Source organism: Choristoneura fumiferana, chromosome 6 (assembly GCF_025370935.1).
Source record: "Choristoneura fumiferana chromosome 6, NRCan_CFum_1, whole genome shotgun sequence".
In the NCBI taxonomy this organism is placed as follows: domain Eukaryota; kingdom Metazoa; phylum Arthropoda; class Insecta; order Lepidoptera; family Tortricidae; genus Choristoneura; species Choristoneura fumiferana.
This window is the reverse complement of record NC_133477.1, coordinates 8073577-8093291: the sequence shown is the minus strand read 5'-3', so window position 1 is coordinate 8093291 and position 19715 is coordinate 8073577. Positions and strand designations below refer to the sequence as shown.

At 36.3% G+C, this 19715-nt stretch overlaps 3 protein-coding genes and 2 long non-coding RNA genes across 5 annotated transcripts in view; 3 read left to right on the top strand and 2 right to left on the bottom strand.

The window, feature by feature from the left end:
* Positions 1-19715, top strand: part of LOC141428958 (uncharacterized) — a 62558-nt gene that overhangs the window by 39872 nt on the left and 2971 nt on the right. The gene's annotated exons all lie outside the window — the stretch shown is intronic.
* LOC141428593 (optic atrophy 3 protein homolog) lies at positions 280-4526 on the top strand. Its single transcript, XM_074088598.1, has 4 exons — positions 280-542; positions 634-802; positions 1535-1700; positions 3645-4526. Exons 1-4 carry the CDS (start codon positions 401-403, stop codon positions 3957-3959), a joined length of 792 nt encoding a protein of 263 aa, XP_073944699.1. The 5' UTR covers positions 280-400; the 3' UTR covers positions 3960-4526.
* LOC141428591 (DNA-directed RNA polymerase III subunit RPC6-like) lies at positions 7607-11365 on the bottom strand. Its single transcript, XM_074088597.1, is given in 8 exon segments — positions 7607-7862; positions 8005-8084; positions 8087-8255; positions 8570-8773; position 10785; positions 11100-11190; positions 11193-11237; positions 11240-11365. Coding segments are annotated over 8 exon segments (885 nt in total). The 5' UTR covers positions 11298-11365; the 3' UTR covers positions 7607-7625.
* Positions 12850-14969, top strand: LOC141428592 (uncharacterized). The gene is made up of 3 exons (XR_012451445.1): positions 12850-13430; positions 14308-14793; positions 14891-14969. It is a non-coding gene; the product is annotated as an uncharacterized lncRNA (long non-coding RNA).
* On the bottom strand, positions 15148-16840 carry LOC141428590 (CDAN1-interacting nuclease 1-like). Its single transcript, XM_074088596.1, has 5 exons — positions 16567-16840; positions 16325-16477; positions 16013-16157; positions 15648-15697; positions 15148-15571 (listed from the first exon to the last, which is right to left on the bottom strand). Exons 1-5 carry the CDS (start codon positions 16671-16673, stop codon positions 15187-15189), a joined length of 840 nt encoding a protein of 279 aa, XP_073944697.1. The 5' UTR covers positions 16674-16840; the 3' UTR covers positions 15148-15186.

Sequence of the window (19715 nt, the reverse complement as noted above, 5' to 3'; positions counted from 1 at the left end):
CTCTGACACTTATACTATTTAATACAAGAGCGAGAGGGACGGTACGATACGAACTTCGAGTTTCGTAGTAGCCCTGCTGGCCACAATGAGGGCTATCGCGTATGAATTCGCCGCTAGAGGCGCTAGTGTAGCGTGACGAAACTGTCTAAAAAAAAAAACAACGCTATTTGAGTCACTTTAAAAACTGCTGTCGTTGTTGTTCTTCATTTTGACAGACAAGTTATTGACTTTGACCTTTGACGGATTGCCTGCTGTCTGTACTGTATACTGTTTTTCGAGTATGGAGGAAGGAAGACGAAGACAGGAAGAGTGAGACAATCGTTCATTTTTGGTCATCGACGGGCAAAATTTCCAATTGATTACTGTGTCGTAACAATTCATATAATTGTTAAATATAACAATGGTTATTGGGGCATTTCCTATTGCGAAATTATCTGTATTGTTAATCAAACAGATAAGTAAACCCATAGCAAATGCTTGTAAAGAACGAGCCAAAAAGCATCCCTTTTTCAGAACCTATGTATGTATGCCCCCTGCACAGTGTAAGTATTATAATTATTTATTATGAATTTATGCAGCTGAAGTTTGAAGTTCTGTTTGAATCTTGTGGTAATTATTGATTTGTCTAAACAGTTTATAACTGGTGTGAGGTGAAAGCCAAAATGTGGATCCTCAATCTGGGAAGGCCTGTGAACATCCCAGTTCTAAGCCAAGAGATGGCCATCGAGCTGGGAGCCAACCTGCTTGGTGAATCTGTCATATTTTTCATTGGTGCTGGATTACTCATAATAGAATATAACAGGTAATATTCAATTTGATTCGAGGAGTAAGTATAAAGACAAATATATAATATACTGTGCCACAAAACAGATAGGTGCAGAATTCAATCTACATACAAAGTGCGCTCGAGCCACGCACACATAGAAACTGCTCACGGACACAAAATCTCGGTCAGGTTGGGACCAGTGCGAGCGCGAGTACTATCCGATTGAGACATGCGTCTGTAAACTTTTTGTGCAATAATGGAGAATGTGAATTTATTACACTAAAATATAACATGCATTTCGTCAATGTCAAATTGGCGCAAGATATTTTCTCTGACAAACTTGTAATATAACAATGACATAAACATTAAAATATTTTAGTTATTATTATTTTATTTCTCCATTCTTCCCGTTTCATTCTCAACAATAAATCAAACAACTAGATACACAGTGCCACTACCACAATAGTTTTTTGTTCATAAATAATAATAATAATAATAATAAGCCATAGTTGACAACCGTAGAGCGTAATTATGAAAAGTGAAGTACAGTCACCAGCACCAATATCTGACACAACAAGCGTGCATAAATATCTGATACAACTCTATTTCAAGGGCCGGAAGGATGTGTCAGATATTTTTGCATGCTCCGCTGTGGCAGATATTAATGCTGGTGACATACATGAGTTTGACTTCTTGACCTTTCTGTTTTGTGACTGTGCATATTAAGTAATTTTACCAACACCATAGTATTCTGTTTTTACATTTCAGGCAGAGTAAAAAAGAGACAGCAAAGGAGGAAAAACGTATAGCAGAATTGAGTCATATAACAAGCACCATAACTGACCTGTACTTTACAGTGCAGCAGCAGCAAACACAGCTCCGTGAAATGGAGCGCATCATTCATTCAGTCAGTGAGTATTACTTGAGTAAAAACATTTTTTCAACCCTTCAATGTTATTTAAATTACATTTTGAAAATATTGTTAAAGTTGTAAGTGAAGATGGAATTGAATATTGAGGTGTCACATATATTGTGACAACTCAATATTGTTCTCCATGTGTGTTGTAATTGCTCAATCCAGTTTTACACTTATCAAATCATATGAATATTTTTTGTAATAGTTATATGTAAATATTAAACATTAAAGTAACTAAAAATAAAAATAAAAACAGACAGTTGGGATGTCTGAGGTTTTCAGTTGTTTAATTAACACCTTGTATATACATATACAGCCTTATTCATAAAAAAACCTTAATTGAGGTTTGATCGGTCTGTTACTTAGCAGACTGATTAAGCTTAATAGACGGTTGTCAAGAAGTATGATTCATAAACACTTGCTAGCAGTCTGCTAGTTGTTGAGCTGCTGATAGACGGATTAGACGCGTTATGTTGGCCACCTTGACAAATCAAAGACAAAAAATGGCCTAATCGATAATTTAAAAAAAAAAATTGACAGCAGTGACAGCAAATTAGCAGGAAAAAAATAAAAAGCGACATGTTTGTTTTCCGCCATTTCCGATCCGCATGTTTATGTTGTGTAAAAAGCCATAATTATGTTAATCATCCTATTTTTTTTTCATATTTATTGTTAATTTATTGTTGCTAATTTAGAGGATTTTTAAATACAAATTCCTGAAAATAAATTTTCCAGTTTTTTTTTTAATCTTTGCGTAACCCTGCTTCACTATAAATATCTTCGGTATGGTTTTTGCTCTTGTCAAAGTCAGCTGTTCAAACTTGTGGCGGCCATTTTGTGACTTAGCAGGGAGATAAAGGAGGGTCTACGGTCCTCTAACTTTAGCAGAGCCTTGATCGACTGATTAGCGCTAACAGACGTTTATGAATCATGTTTTTTAGCATCGGGCCTTCAAGGAGCCTTCAAGGAGGCTCTAACTTTTTATGAATAAGGCTGTTAGAAGCAAACTGCAGTGTAAATACACACTTGTTAGAAATTCAGAGAAGTTAGTTTCTACAACATGAATCAATACTTCAAAATAATAGTCAGTATATTGCAACATAATTGCTCTGAATGTATGTTCTAACAGCCTTATTCATAAAAAGTTAGAGCCTCCTTGAAGGCTCCTTGAAGGCCCGATGCTAAAAAACATGATTCATAAACGTCTGTTAGCGCTAATCAGTCGATCAAGGCTCTGCTAAAGTTAGAGGACCGTAGACCCTCCTTTATCTCCCTGCTAAGTCACAAAATGGCCGCCACAAGTTTGAACAGCTGACTTTGACAAGAGCAAAAAACCATACCGAAGATATTTATAGTGAAGGCAGGGCTACGCAAAGATTAAAAAAAAAAAAACTGGAAAAATTATTTTCAGGAATTTGTATTTAAAAATCCTCTAAATTAGCAACAATAAATTAACAACGAAATTATTAACGATGATTAACATAATTATGGCTTTTTGCACAACATAAACATGCGAATCGGAAATGGCGTGAAAACAAACATCTCGCTTTTTATTTTTTTTCCTGATAATTTGCTGTCACTGCTGTCAATTTTTTTTTTTAATTATCGATTAGGCCATTTTTTGTCTTTGATTTGTCAAGGTGGCCAACATAACGCGTCTAATCGGTCTATCAGCAGCTCAACAACTAGCAGACTGCTAGCAAGTGTTTATGAATCATACTTCTTGACAACCGTCTATTAAGCTTAATCAGTCTGCTAAGTAACAGACCGATCAAACCTCAATTAAGGTTTTTTTATGAATAAGGCTGTAAAACTTCTAAATGGTGCTAAACTAGCATTTACTTTCATTGTTTAAGGTGGGAAACATTTAACTACACCTGCTCCTGAAATCAAAGAACCCAAGCTACCTGTGTTTGTGCCTGAGACAGCTGAGAAATCTCAAACTGAGCCTACTGGACCCACTGGGCCTCGGGGCCCAATGGCCCCTCAGGGGGGGCACCTGCAGTTCCTCCAGTGCAAACCAAACCAAAAAATTGTAGCCAATCAATCAGGCATGATGGCCATGTCACCCCCACCCCATACCCTGACAAAGGGATCATACTTCAGTCATTGAACTATATTCAAATGGATGTCTTTTGCTCAGTATTCCCTCACAGTAAGACTGAGGAACATGACACAAAGTCGGAAGAAAAACTAAAAATAAATCAGAAAAGAGAGAATGCAGTGCTTTCAGAAGCACTTTATAACATTGAAAATAACTTCAGAAGCTTATTTTGAAAACTAGAAGTTGTAAATAGTTAGCAATGTTTTATTGGTTATTTGATAGCCTTTTACTAAGTTTATGAAGTTTTTTTGTTGAGTTTTTGCATCAGTGTTTGTTGAAACTATATAATGCATCCCTCACTGCCACCATTTTGCATTTTGCGAGGCAAACTTGTGCATGACTTCTTTCTGTTAGAAGTGTTGACACATTTGTATTACCTAGCTTGAGTTATGAGTCTGTTTTATATAGATTCTGTGGCAGTGTAAAGTTTAATTAGAATCTTCATATTCAATTGTTCATTTGAGGACAAATTATGTATATATACATATATTTTACCTGTGCAATCCAGGCTCATTAAAGTGTATTCAGGCACTCTGTGAAGTTCCATTAGGAGCCAGAATAACATTAACCTAGCACGCAATCAATTATTATAAACGAAAACGAGATTAGTGTATGCTATTCACAAAGTAGCGAGTAGGAATCGAAAAAAAATTGTTACCATTACCCTAGAGCTCCTTCAAAAAGTGTAAGTTTTTTGACCTTAATCATATGTTATTTATTAGGTAAAATGTAAATAAACTTTATCCAGCTACTTTTTTTTTGTGTAATTACTATTCATCATCATCCCAGCCTATATATGTCCCACTGCAAGGGCACAGGTCTCCTCTCAGAATAAGAGGGCTTGGGCACTAGTTCCCACGCGGCCCAGTGCGGATTGGGAACTTCACACACACCGTTGTATTGCTTCGCAGGTTTGTGTAGGTTTCCTCACGATGTTTTTCCTTCACCGTAAAGCTCGTGGTAAATTTCAAATTTATTTATTTATTAAACCACTCGGCCACCATGGCTAATACTACTATTAGTTATTCTGTGCTAATACTAACCGGCGGATAATCACTATTACTATAGATATATGATGAGATTAGTCGTTATCCGAATTTTAACCGGATTGTATTTGGTCGGTACCCCTGAGTTGGGAACAGTATTAAATACTCGTGCTGCGTCATCGTTTGGTGTAAACGTGCCTTTATGGAGCGATTGTTAGTGTTGTGTGCTACCCTACATTAGACAGTGACAATAATTAACAAAAAAGTAAAACCGACTCCAAAAAAATAACAACAAATGGAACCGACTACAAAACCCTTGAAAATATTTTCTAAGTACCTACTAGCTCGAAGTCGGTGCCTCAGCACGAGCCAGCAGGAGTGGAACAATAGTCTTCTACCTCACCTACATACTATGGGTTTCAATCGATCCTGCTGGGTCGTGCTGAGTCACCGACTTCGAGCCATTCGTAGCCAAAGTACAACTCACAACGATTCCATTAAGCCCAAACACGGCTTAGTCACGTTGTTTTATATAAGAGTTCCGTTGCCTACCTTCCGGCTTCAGCATCAGATCATTTCGAAAGAATAATTAACTTAAAGCTTCTTCTTAGTCGCTTATCGAGGTATATTAATCATGATCGTTCATCATCCACGGTCTTCATCAGGTTCAGTTTACCAAATGATACTTTCTGAATGTAAATACTTATTTGAATGCTAAAAATGCCATAATCGCCAAAGGTGTGCCTATAAAATTTGAGGTTTGCCCTGGATTTCCCTAGGATCCCATCATCAAAACTTGACTTGGTGACAATGGGACTACCTCAGAAGAATACCCTTTAGATTAAAAAAAGTATTTTCAAAATCGGTCTACAATTGACTGAGTAATCGGTGAAAAAATCTAAGGAACATAGAACTTCCTCCTTTTTTTGAAGTAGGCTAAAAATTATAAAATTGCGGGTAGTCGTGCACCGGTGTTATATAGTAAAGTCGCGCGAGCTGAATGGTGGCGCGTAGTGCGCATGTTGCGGCAGCCGCAGAGTTGCGTGCTCCTGTGAAGAAGTGAAGAAGGGCTACGAAATAGCCCGAAACAAGTAGAGCTAAACTCGATTTAAGACGTGAGTTATCCGTTACAATATAATTTAATATGAGTGAGTCTCACGGTAGTTTCATGCTCAAAATTTGGCCCACCCTTCATACAAAATTACCGATTCTGCATACATTTGAGGACCAGATTTTTTGCCGCTCAGTATATTATGTTTAAAACAAAAAAAACTTATAATTTATTCTACAGACCCCACGTCAAATTTCTATTTTCACGATTTCAGTCTAGTCAAAATACCACACACAGGACCTATCACGCTAACACACACGAGTAGGTAATATTTACCTCGACGTTTCGGCAACATTGCAGTGGCCGTGGTCACGAGTAGTCTACTCGTGACTATGAGTGAAAATCACGAAAGTTTAAAACGTTATATCATTTTTAGGGTTCCGGAGCCAAAATGGCAAAAACGGAACCCTTATAGTTTCGTCAAGTCCGTCTGCCTGTCTGTCCGTCCGTCCGTAAGGCACAGGCATTTTACTCGAAAACTACAAGATGTATATCAATAAAATTTGGAGTACAGATGTCTTGTCAAAGCCGCTATTTAATTACAAAAATAAATATTTATAGGGGGGCATTCCATACACGTAACAGAAATTGTTTTTTTTTTAACTCGCATCAACTTTCTTTTGAAAAGATAGTAAGGTTTCTCAAAAACTTTTTTGATTAACTAAGTGGGAAAGGTGGGAAATAATCGCTCCCAAAGTAGCAAAAATTGTGTCCCCCCTCTCTATCTTGTAAACCGTTGGTCCAAAAAATATGCAAAAAATATGGAAAGGTAACGCTTAAAAAATACTTTCAACGAAAATTGGTTTCAATATGATCGGATATACCGTTTTTGAGTTATTGCCGAAAAACTGCGCTTCTCAACAAAAGGACGTAAGTGCCGTGAAGATATGCTCTTTTTCTGGTAATAGATTTCAAGACTGTAGTAAGTGTTTTAATTGTGTTATAATATTACTTGATTTTTTCGTAATGGCTACGGAACCCTATCTTGGGCGTGTCCGACACGCTCTTGGGCCGGTTTTTTGTCTTATACTTACATATTTTTATATGGGGATTATGTTGTTAACTTTATGGGGAAACTCAACAGGTCAAATGAAATTGATTTCTCAATATTGCGCAATAAATAGTGTAAAAGGATGTATTAGTGGGTGGGCAACAGTCTTTACAATACGCTCATTATAATAATGTATGATGCTTCAATATTTGTTTTATTCCTACCACAAACCTAAAGGTCTGATCTCTACTAATAATCTTTATTTATTTCACTTTTAAAAGTAATTCTGTCTGTCTGTCTGTTACGCTTTCACGTCAACACCACTGAAACGATGATGATGAAATTTGGTATAGAGATATGAAGCCCAAGGATCAACATAGCATACCTTTTATTCCGGTAGAGGGCGCTACCGCGCGATAACCTAGATCCGCCGCCGAAAAAAATTCGTCGTCCGATCAATCGGACAAGCCGATCGGACCAAGTGGCCTAAGGGGCGCCGACGAAGTCGCGGGCATAAGCTAGTTTAATATAACTTAAGACTATACGAATTATAAAAAAGCGGCAGTGAAGGGAGTCTCACCACAAAGAAGATCAAGACTTGAGAGTGAAAAGGTTGCACCAGTGAGCTACATCTTCAGCCCCACCTGCACTTACCATCAAGTGATATAGAGATCAACCACCAAATATATATTAGTTAGAGTTAAAAACACCTGTAAATAACCAAGCAAAGGATTATTTATAATTATTTTTATTATTCTAGCCATTCACTCATATAGGTACATTCTTGTGGTGTTATTAGACCTGTAGAATAACACTTGTGGATAAGAGGGCACACGCCGCAAGGCACTTGCACGAGTCCTGGGGGAGGCAGCAGAGATTCAATTGCTCTAAAGACCTTGCTGCCATCTGGGTACATGCTGCTCTCAGCTTTACCATCATATACTAGTGTATTCAAAATTGTTATAACATCTTCTACATCTAGTGTTACCTGAAAACCACACAATCTATTAATATTGAACACATTTATTTTTATGAGTGGATAAGTATTTATACATTTATTTTATTTCCGAAATACAGAAATGAAGTATTTTAATTTTTATTTTATTTTAACTAGATTCACTTTAACTTACATTACTTATTCCTAAATCAGTTATATATTTATGGACCTCAGCACCAGTAGCATATGACTGGGTCCTACCAACAATTGGCCTCGAGGGTTGTTCTTTATTTTGTCAGCCCGCTGCTGTAGGAACCTAAGGCATTGGCGGTTAAGAATATCCACAAACTCTGACTCAAAATCTTGGTCCTGGTACCATGCGCCTCCAGAAATTGAGCGGTCTGGCTCTAAGTTAAAGAGCATGTAAACTTTCTTCTTTGAAGCCTGGAAAAAAAAATGCACTTAGAGCCTTCTCTGTTTGCATCCAATTATATAGGTAGTAAAAAACATTTTTGAGAAATCAGAATTAAAGTCACTATATTAAAGATGTATATAAAACAAATAGAATATTATTTCATATAAAATATTAATAAACTGAAATTTAGCATGAATATCAGTAATTTGTACTGACTACAAAATTTCTTCATGGTGCACTTTCAAAAGTGTAAAAAGTACTGCAAATCCTTAATTTAATTCAAGTAGAATGTTATATAAAATTAGTAATATAATATAATTAATAATAACACTAGGGGACTCACGTTGACACATTTTACCGCCTTAATAACTTTCTTGCTCTCCAGGCTTTTCAGGACCTTTGTAAGTTGAGTGTTGGCGAGGTTAGAACGCACTCGGATGTCACGGATCCATATCCCTTTATTGCCTGCCTCTTCTATTAGATTATAAACAACTTTCTCCTCATTGTCTGCACCTTTTACGGCTGTTTTATTTGTTTGGGTTTTAATCTAAAAAAAGACATTTTAAGTACATTTAAATAAATAGTGATATCCACATTGGGACATTTCACAATGTATGCAAGCTTTACATTATAAAGTAAGACATGTAGATATATCGACGGCCTAAATCGCAAACCTCGTAACTCAATCCGACCAAATTTTACAGGAGACACAAAAAATTTCACTACCAAAAATTTTGCATGAAGACTTGCTAAGTTTTTTTCACATAATGTTAAGTTAAATTTAGCCGTCAGATTGTTAAGACCTATTTTTTTTTAAATCACCTGAACCTGGAAATTTTGGAGTTACGAGTTTTTCTTGAAAATTTTATAAAGCAAATCGGGAGTTAAGAGTTTTGCTATAAAAAATAGAGGTAATCTTTTGATCTGAACAAGGTAATAATTTACATGATTAAGTACATGAGTTTGGCCCAGGTGAAGATAATGAAGCATGATTATTTTTGGCTGAATTAATTTGATGCAAACTAGCGGGCGACACAATGTTCATGCTGTAAGGCTGTTGACATTTTTCTTGTTCAGGAAAGCTCTGAGAACTGCTGGTTTATGACGTGATGAGTGGATTTCGTGACACACAAATTTCATGTTGCACAGTTGGTGAGGTAATAGGGAATTTGAGGACCTGGTATCCCAATGTTATAGGACAGATCAAGGCGTCCAGACTCCGGTGGCTCGAGCATGTAGAAAGGTTGGGAGACGGTCGAGCCGTGAAGAGAGCGCACTTGGGATGACCGAGAGGCCGGTTGGTCGTCCCAGGTACCGCTGGAGGGACGAGGTCCTGAAAGACCTTTTGGACCTCAGGGTCGAATACTTGCAAGAGCTGACTCAACACCGCAAACCGTGGCGTAATCTGGTGTTGGAGGCCAAGACTCACTTTGGGTCACAGCGCCCTGGTAGTAGTAGTAGTAATAGTAGTTAGTGAGATACAAGGGGGTGTAGGGTTCTGCACTCTAAAACAAATCTCTCGTTGAGATGAATTAAATAGTGCTCTTCCTGAAATAAAATTAAAGATCCATCGTATTGATTTACATCTAAATTTTAACATGCATACGTTTTTTTTCTATTTTTGAAAAAATATTTTCTGCAGTCTTACTTCCCTTTGTTGATTCATTTTAGTATCCGCCTACAGAACAAAACAATGTGATAAGTAAAAATCCTTAAGTAAAGCAGCTGGGACGAGTTCGACTACATCCCACTATAATAATTTAAAGTTTGTAAGTCTATTTGTTTGTTTGTTACTTCGCTTCATGACGTCTAAACCGCTGAACCGATTTAGATGAAGTTCGGTATACAGATAGTTTGAGTCTCGGGGAAGGACATAGGATAGTTTTTATCCCGGAACATTTCATAGTTCCCGCGGGATAGTGAAAACTGAATGCTACGTGGACGGAGTCGCGGGTAACAGGCTAGTAGGTAGGTATAACATAAATTATAATAACAAACAAAACAAATGCCTATTCGAACAATCACAACTACGTACTAGATTAAATAATTTGCGTAGAAAACCACGTAACTTATCTTCACGCGTAAAGATACACGCGAAGCAAACCTCGTATGTCCAGCACGCAAACAAACTACATTTTCAATAGTCTAATGTGTTTATATATCATAAATATCTATCAAGAATACACAATCAGTTAATATTGCAGAACCTTATTACACACCTGTTAATCTGCACCCGTTTTCTTCTCAAATCTTTACGCAAAACTGACGTGCAGTCACACCGCCATCGCAAACTGTAGGTACTGAAGGGAGTGGCGGGGGAGATACGTGGTATATCTTTTACAAAAATGGCGGTCGGGAGTTGCGAGGTTTTCTATTTTGCTTTTTAAACTTAAACGGTTTACTCTTGGTATTTAAGAGTTTTGCCGTTAGATGCGTTCAGAATAGTACTATCTAAAAGTGTCAAAACATAATTTTCAAAAAAATGGAGTTACGAGGTATGCGATTTAGGCCGACGATATGTGTCATTGATTGATGGGGACCAAGTTCGATTCAGGGACCCTGCCTTTCCTTTCTGATCTTTTCAATGTGTTTTAGTTACAGTAAAATTAAGTAAAAGCATGCAAGGGTTAATTAGGTTTGATTTTTTTTTCTATAGTATAAAGGTACTTGATTTAATTATTTTTAAGATAATAGCAAGACTAATTGAGTTTATTACAGCGTAAAATACTGTTAAAGTTTACCCAAACGTTTCGTTACTTTCTTTGAGAGTGGACAAGTTAATTACACTAACCTCATTACACCTAAAGACCATGATTATACCTATATGTTTTATAAAAGATATAAATAACAAACATAAGAGGCCATTAGTATACCTGTAAGTTAACGAACCGCCTTGGTTAAATAGGTCGAAATATCCCTGCTGTAGCAGGGAGTTTATCGCCGCCACCAACTCTGACGACGATACTCTGGCACGGCGGATATGATATCTTTGTCTGATACACCTTTTGGTTTTTCTTCGCTACATTTAAAATCTTTTCCTTGATTGCCTCTTCTGATTTATTCGCACTCATTTTATTTATAAATGCTATTATTTGTGTTGTAAACAAAAAAAAACACGACGATAAGTATGATACTGAATTACAGCTTGGGCTACTCCGAAACTCGAAACTCGAAGATCGTGTCGTACGGTCCCTCTGACACTTACACTATTTGATACGAGAGCGAGAGGGACCGCACGACACGAACTTTACGATTTTCGTAGTAGCCTTGCTGAACTAAATTTGACACTTGTCACTCGGTGACACACACAAACAGCCTTATTCATAAAAAACCTTAATTGAGGTTTTGATCGGTCTGTTACTTAGCAGACTGATTAAGCTTAATAGACGGTTGTCAAGAAGTATGATTCATAAACACTTGCTAGCAGTCTGCTAGTTGTTGAGCTGCTGATAGACGGATTAGACGCGTTATGTTGGCCACATGACAAATCAAAGACAAAAAATGGCCTAATCGATAATTAAAAAAAAAAAAGTTGACAGCAGTGACAGCAATTAGCAGGAAAAAAATAAAAAGCGAGAAGTTTGTTTTCCCGCCATTTCCGATCCGCATGTTTATGTTGTGCAAAAAGCCATAATTGTGTTAATCATCCTAGTTTTTTTTTTCATACTTATTGTTAATTTATTGCTGCTAATTTAGAGGATTTTTAAATACAAATTCCTGAAAATATTTTTTCCTGGTTTTTTTTTAATCTGCGTAACTTCACCCTTCACTAAAATATCTTCGGTATGGTTTTTTGCTCTTGTCAAAGTCAGCTGTTCAAACTTGTGGCGGCCATTTTGTGACTTAGCAGGAGATAAAGGAGGGTCTACGGTCCGCTAACTTTAGCAGAGCCTTGATCGACTGATTAGCGCTAACAGACGTTTATGAATCATGTTTTTTAGCATCGGCCTTCAAGGAGCCTTCGGAGGCTCTAACTTTTTATGAATAAGGCTGAAACACTCACACACACTTTACCGGTAGGGTTGCCAACCGTAAAAAAAACCCTTGTACTATGCAGCTAAGAATCTCGTATTTTGGCTTTCAAACCTCGCTTTATTATTATTATTAGTGATCGGCCTTCAGAAGCAGCAGCATGCATTTTGCAGGTGGTAGGACCTTGTGCAAGGTCCGCCCGGATTGCTACCACCATCTTGCTCGCTAATCCTGCCGTGAAGCAGCAGTGCTGGCACTGTTGTGTTTCGGCGTGGAGAGTAAGACAGCCGGTGAAATTACTGGCACGTGAGGTATCCCATCTTAGGCCTCTAGGTTGGCAACGCGTCTGCAATACCCCTGGTGTTGCAGATGTTTATGGGCGGTGGTGATCTCTTACCATCAGGAGACCCATTTGCTCGTTTGCCATGCAGTCAAATAAAAATAAAAAATAAAGAAGCATTTTATGTCAATTTGATGACGAAATTATTACATGGACATGACTATTTAATTTCTTGCAAAACTTTTTTACCTACTAAAAATGTTTGTATTTTTTATTGAATTACTGTCAAGGTTTGGGACGAATGAAACCTTTTGAAACAACATAAAAGGTTTTATTAACATTAACATTGTTGTTAATATTGTTTTTCGTGATAAAAAGGTTTTAACATTTCTATTACTTATGATATGATTAGGAAGCACAGCAGTGCCCTTAGTGTGCAAACACGAACAGCGCCTCTAGCGGAACGTTTACGATGTTCGTGTGTACGAAACTTGAAACTCGAAGTTTGTGTCGTGCGTTCCCTCCTTATACTATTTAATACGAGAGCGAGAGGGACGGTACGATACGAACTTCGAGTTTCGTAGTAGCCCTGCTGCAGCCTGCAGGCGACTTATAATTCTATCGAACGAATGAGTTTACGTCAGCTCGTTTTGTACTTGTCTCATTGACGTTCCTATCATTATTTTATACATCAAATCAATTGAACACTGGTAAAATATGCCTCGCGAATGTATGTTTTTATTTTAAACAACACTGATCCATATTCGTCATTACTACTCATTACGTTTACGTAGGACGTCAAAGTGACATAAATGCTTCCGATGGCCGATCACTAATTATTATGTATCTAAAACGTGCTAAAACAAAATTAAGGCATATTAAACGGGATTTAGGACTTTTTACTCAATTAAATAAACTATTGCAAGTTTACTACTAAATAAAACATCACTTTGTAAGTATTTCAAAAAATCTTTTCTCAATTCAAAACTCAAGTAAAATCACTAAAAAACTATTGTCTATATTTTTATGAAACTTTGCAAAATGCGTAGTGCAAAATGTTCATATGGCCATATTAACAAAATCTCGTACATAATTGTACGAAGTCGATACTGTCCTCGTACCTCGTACGGGGGGCCACAAATCTCGTATTTGTACGAGGAACCTCGTACGGTTGGCAACCCTGTTTACCGGCGCGCGGATGAGCTGACAGATGTCACAATCAACTATCCATCACCACCTGTCAAAAAATTCGTTTGAGGCACTCTTTTAAAAGTAGTTAAATACATTTTTTTTTTAAATTTAATTCGACGATTTGGCCAATGTGAAGTCTTACATTTTGCTATCGTCTATTTTGTATGTATAGTCAGCACCAGAAGTAGATGAGAAATTATGGTGCTTAAAATGATTGAGACACTTATTACATTGGCAGTAGTCATGTGTGACAGAGACATATAAATAATTATGAGCACCGTAACTGCTCATCCATTTCTGTTGCTGACTGTGCCAGGTCTCAACCGGGCTCAAAATCATCATAAAATTATGATTAAAATAATGACTGCTGCATGTTTGAGAATTGAGGCGAAAGGAAAGATCCTCTGTATTAATTTACTTTAATTATAGGAGTAGGTATTTACGATTGCGTTATCCGGATTATCCCAGTCAGCATCAGGGTCAAGAGAATAAGAGAAAGACTTGAATGAGGCAATCCAAGGACTTGAGGTTGAATTTAGAAAGGGATTATTGATTTCCCCTGAAATAATTCAGTATTTGGACTGTATTGCAGACTTCAACCTCTGCAAGCAATTGTACAATCCCTCTTCTGTTCTCAGATCAATGAATCCAGAGCTGGCCCGGCTAAGAAGCAATTAGCTCTGACTCTCTGTTCTTGGGGGGTCAAGTCCCTGCTTGGTTTCTTGGCAGGAATGGAGACAACCACAATTTGTGTGACTTCCACTCGATCTGACAACTTACTTGCTGGAATATATTTACAGAGAGATAAGGAAGCGGAACGAAGGGAGAGGGCTCACATCACGAGCCTGAATGAGGTTACTAGAGTTCATAATGAACATATGGGGACACTAGCCAGGTTTGCAACTAAAACTGAAACGATTTTAATGAATGTTCAGGATGTCCAAAATAAGATAAGCCATATTCCCCCTTCGGTTCCTCAATCCTTAAAGTCTGTCAAATCCCGACAATCAGAGGAGCTGATTGAATCTCTTTTAGAACCCGGAAAGTATCAATCTATCAATGCATATAATATGGTACATTGACCATATTGGAGACAGGGTTATCAGGATGGAAGAGGAAGAGAGGTAAAGTTGCTCTAAGATCTGTTAAGCTGCTCCAGGAGACCCAAGATTCAATTTGATCTGATGAATCGCAAGCTTGAGGATCTCTTTATGTTTGCAGAAAGTCATGAAGGGGGTTATAAGGTGCTGATTGGAGGACAGGCAGCTGCCAAAGCTGCAGATTTTAATCTGTTGTTGGATCTGACAATGGAAGGCTCCAGTGGATAAAACAATCAACTAAATAAGAAAAAAAAAACTGTTTACTGGCCAAAACAAGATTATGCAACATTTTTTATTCTTATAACAACCATAGCCCCTGCTTTTGATTTGCTTTAAATTTGGCTTTTGCTTAATACACACTTTATTTTTAATTTTAATAAACCTTATTTCTAAATAACTTACAAAATTATTCAGAACTTACAAGTCTAAATCCATTTTATATTGGGTAATACTTTCTTTTTTAGGAAAACTTGTTCGTAATATAAACATCTTGTTCACTTCAGGAGTTGAGTCCAAAGTCTCTAGGTATCCAAACCAGTAGATGAGCAACCCTGGCCCAAATCTGTTCCAATATGCCATTAATTGGTCTTTTAAATAACCAGAGTGATTCTCCTCATCTCCAAACAAAGCTTTGCTTTCCACCCAGTTCACTATGAATCCGTCAACTGCAATTGGTACATCAAGTTTAAAATCTGGAGTTTTGTCATAGCCGCGGGACCGCAGAATATTTTCATCTGAGAAGGTGATGTTCAGTAGTCTTAACTCCCTTTCCAATCTCAGCTCATATTCCAAACCAATAGACCTAAAAAAAACGAAATATTTTATGTAGTAAAGCTTCATACCAAACTTATATACATATACAATTTTTTTAAACTTACTGTTTTACTAAGTCTGCATAGGGGCCATACTGATTATCATTCATAGTTCCCTGTAAGTATAAAAAGGTTAACAGTTTTGAATCAACAGTGTAATCAAACTAAAACAAAGTAAATATAATTTAACCTGGTAAGTCCTGATTTATTTAGCATACATAGTTCTACAAACTAAAAATTCCCAGTTTTGTGATTATAGAAAATATTTCAATAATTTTAGTTATTGCATTGAAAAATTTGTATCTCACAAAGTATATTTGGCAGTTATTTTTACAATTGATTAAAAAATATAATATTGTCAGCAGCTAGATGTTTATAAATCTTATTATTATTTTAACAACTTAAATGTAACAACTATCTTCTAATCTTACCATGAAAACCTGGTAGGCTAACTCTTTGTCTTCAATGAGAGTTGTGTCCTTAAAACATTTCTTGACCATAGAGGAGTCTGAATAAACATTTTGTAGCAAGGATCTTGCAAACAAAGCTGGACTAATTCCTTGACTATCTGATAACCTACAAGAAATTTTAATTGACATTAATAACACATAGTTTTTAAAATAATACAACATTCTATCACTTTTGCAGTTAAGTAAATGGACATCAAGAATAGTGGTTATGATTAAAACTTGTCTTTTATATATTTTTAAAATATTTGCCAAAAGGTTTGTTTTCATACTTACTGCAAGATGACATTTCCTGTTGATTTATCTCTCATTAATTCCTCGTATAACTCGTAGTATTTACTTGATATTGATGGAGACTTTCTGTAACTCTGTTTCATTGACCTCTGGACCAATAGAGAAATAATACTTCCCAGTGTTGATGGTGGTAAGCTAATACAAGTGAATAAATTGTTAGTACTTACACGTTTAACTTAGATTATTTGACTCATTTGTACAGAAAAACGAAATTAGAAACTCACTTTTTATATTTCTTTTTCAATTCATTTTCTGCCTTTCGACTGTACGACGTGAGTCTGTTGAAATCAGCTACGATAGCATTGTAAAGTTCCACTTTCATGGGCTTCATAATATCCGATTTAAATGCCCCGTGTTAAAATCCCAATTTCCAAACGATTCCTTCTTTACGAAATAGTGGAAATACCAAAGAGTATAAGTACATAGAAAGGAAATACCAAACCAAGAAAATACAAATTTTATGAACTGTCACAACATATTAAAATATATAGGAACTGTCTGTCACTGTCACTATGCTGTCATGTCACTTCACTCACTATTGCCTTTTTTATTCATCTTCATTCAAAATACAATGAAAAGAAAACTGAACCCATACAGCACATAAACGTAGTGGTTATATTCTTTGCCATGCAGCAGCAAGCTCGATATAGGTAGTCATTCACGATTTCGCGTGCCGTGGTTCTTATACAAATTACAATATCATTAATTGCTAATTTTGACAAAATCATGCGTTTCGTGGATGGCACTACTCGGCTATATAGAACTCTATAGCAGGGCTTGTTAACGTTACCAAATTCACACTATAAGTAACGTTAAATAACGGTAAAAATCATACATATACCTAGTACCGGTAAAAAAATATAACGTTAAATGGTAACTTAACATATAGTAACGTTACCTGATTAACGTTATTTTTACCGGTAAATTTACTTTACATTGTAGGGCTAGTTAACGTTACCCAATTCACATTATTATAACGATACCGAAGTAACATTTCGGTAATATTTGCTATGCTACCGAGTGTTGCCAATTTAGCGACTGTCGCTAGAACTAGCGATTTTTGCTTAAGTGTTAGCGACCAAAAAAGGTTTTGACGACAAAAATGGTTTAGCGACTTATCTGGCGACTTTTTAACCGACTTCAAAAAAGGAGGAGGTTCTATGTTCCAATGTTAGTATTTTTATTATGTATGTTCGCCGATTACTCAGTCAATTGTGGATCGATTTTCAAAATTCTTTTTTTATTCGAAAGGATAGTCTTTTGAGGTAGTCCCATTGTCACCAAGTCAAGATCTGATGATGGGATTTTAGGGAAATCGAGGGCAAACCTCAAATTTTAAAGGCACACCTATGGCGATTTTGGCATTTTTAGCATTAAAATAAGCATTTACATTCAGAAAGTATCATTTGGTAACTTATACCTGATGAAGAAGACCGTGATGACCAATGGAACTCATCAAAGCTAAGTAATGCTCGCTCGTCTATAAACGATCATGATGAATATACCTAGATAAGCGACTAAGAAGGAGCTTTAAGTTAACTGATCTGATGCTGAAGCTGGAAGGTAGGCAACGGAACTCTGTTATAAAACAACGTACCTAAGCCGTGTTTGGGCTTAATGGAATCGTTGTGAGATGTTCTTTGGCTACGAATCACTAAAATGTGAGAAATAAAGAAAAATTATAACAAAAAAAAAAAATAAAAAAATAACGGAAAATGGAACTGACTACAAATCCCTTGAAAATATTTTTTTAGGTACAGTCACCAGCATTAATATCTGCTACAGCGGAGTGTGCAAAAATATCTGACACGTCCTTCCGGCCCTAGAAATAGAGTCGTATCAGATATTTATGCAGATTTGTTGTGTCGGATATTGGTGCTGGTGACTGTACCTAGTAGCTCGAAGTCGGTGACTCAGCACGACCCAGCAGGATGGAACCCATAGTATGTAGGTGAGGTAGACGACTATTGTTTCATTCCTGCAGGGCTACTACGAAACCCGAAACTCGAAGTTCGTGTCGTGGGGTCCCTCTGACACTTATACTATTTAATACGAGAGCGAGCGAGAGGGACGGTATGATTTGAACTTCGATTTTCGAGTTTCGTAGTAGCCCTGCACAGTTGTGTTTCGACCGCGCGTTGATTACATTACAACGCCACGCAATGACAAAGTTTTCGGCGAAACTGCAAATGACAGCAGATCCACTCTGAAAAAGGATGGAGTGTCGTATTTCAAGTTTCCTTTAAATTTACGAAATTGCATAACTATCTTGATGTTTTTTTAGCATTTTGCTAAAAATTTACATTTCAATTGCTAAAACAAAATATGCTCGCCCCGTGTTCGTATATGTCTTTTTCGCACCTTAATCAAACTCTCGAGAACAAAAGAGACAGTCTAGCTTCCGCGGAGTGGAGAAAGCTGTGGACTTGAATAGTCTATTTTTTTATTTTAATGTTGAACGTAATTATTAATAACTTAATTTAACTTTGTTTTTCTATTAATTTCATTTTATAATTGCTGTGTTAATAAATTATTATTGAGAAAGGATACTATATTCATTTTGTCTGGCTTTTTTTTAACATTAATACATTGACAACATGAAGTTAAACATAATTTGTTAAAGAAAATAAAGATCATTTTCCCAAAAAAAGTGATTCAAAGACAAATATACGATCTCAATATAAGTATGACATATGCACTGTCCGACCCTCTAGCTATATACTCAAAAAGAGCACTTATGTAAATGGAATAAAAGTTTATAATCACTTACCTGAATATTTAAAATCATTAGATGGTGCACAATTCAAAAATAAACTTAAACAATTTTTAGTGTGCGAGTGCTTTTATGATCTAAATGAATACTTTTTGAAAAAATATTAGAATTCATGTAAAAATAATAAATTATAATTATATTTAAGTAATAAATTGTACGTCCGAAATGGGCAAACTGTTGAAACTTCTCATGCATAAATGTTAACATAATTTGTACACGGTTTTGAACAATAAACGTTCCTTATTTCTTAATGAAAGTTTAGAAATTTCATTGTTCGCTATATACAATTCAGCATGTAAGTCATCTACTTGGTTTTTAGGGTTCCCTTATAGTTACGGAACCCTTATAGTTTCGCTCTGTCTGTCTGTCCATCCGCAGCTTTGCTCAGGGACTATCAATGCTAGAAATCCGTACTTAATTTTGCAGTAATATATATGTAAATGAACTAAAATAATTTCCTTGCTTGCTTGCTTGGAAATTATTTTAGTTCATTGATATGGACCTCCGCAAAGTAACCCCTGATTCAATAAATTAATATATATGTAAATTATGCCGACAAAATGGTACTATAAAAAATTAAAAATATTTTTCTTTTGAGTA

Excerpts from the sequence above, each read along its gene's own strand:
- LOC141428593 (XM_074088598.1), top strand. The coding sequence starts at position 401 with ATGGTTATTGGGGCATTTCCTATTGCGAAATTATCTGTATTGTTAATC. Across the intron at positions 543-633 it reads ATGTATGCCCCCTGCACAGT|TTTATAACTGGTGTGAGGTG; the intron begins GTAAGTATTATA and ends TTGTCTAAACAG. Across the intron at positions 803-1,534 it reads CTCATAATAGAATATAACAG|GCAGAGTAAAAAAGAGACAG; the intron begins GTAATATTCAAT and ends TTTACATTTCAG.
- LOC141428590 (XM_074088596.1), bottom strand. The coding sequence starts at position 16,673 with ATGAAGCCCATGAAAGTGGAACTTTACAATGCTATCGTAGCTGATTTC. Across the intron at positions 16,478-16,566 it reads TTGAAAAAGAAATATAAAAA|CTTACCACCATCAACACTGG; the intron begins GTGAGTTTCTAA and ends CACTTGTATTAG. Across the intron at positions 15,698-16,012 it reads TAGCCTACCAGGTTTTCATG|GGAACTATGAATGATAATCA; the intron begins GTAAGATTAGAA and ends TTATACTTACAG.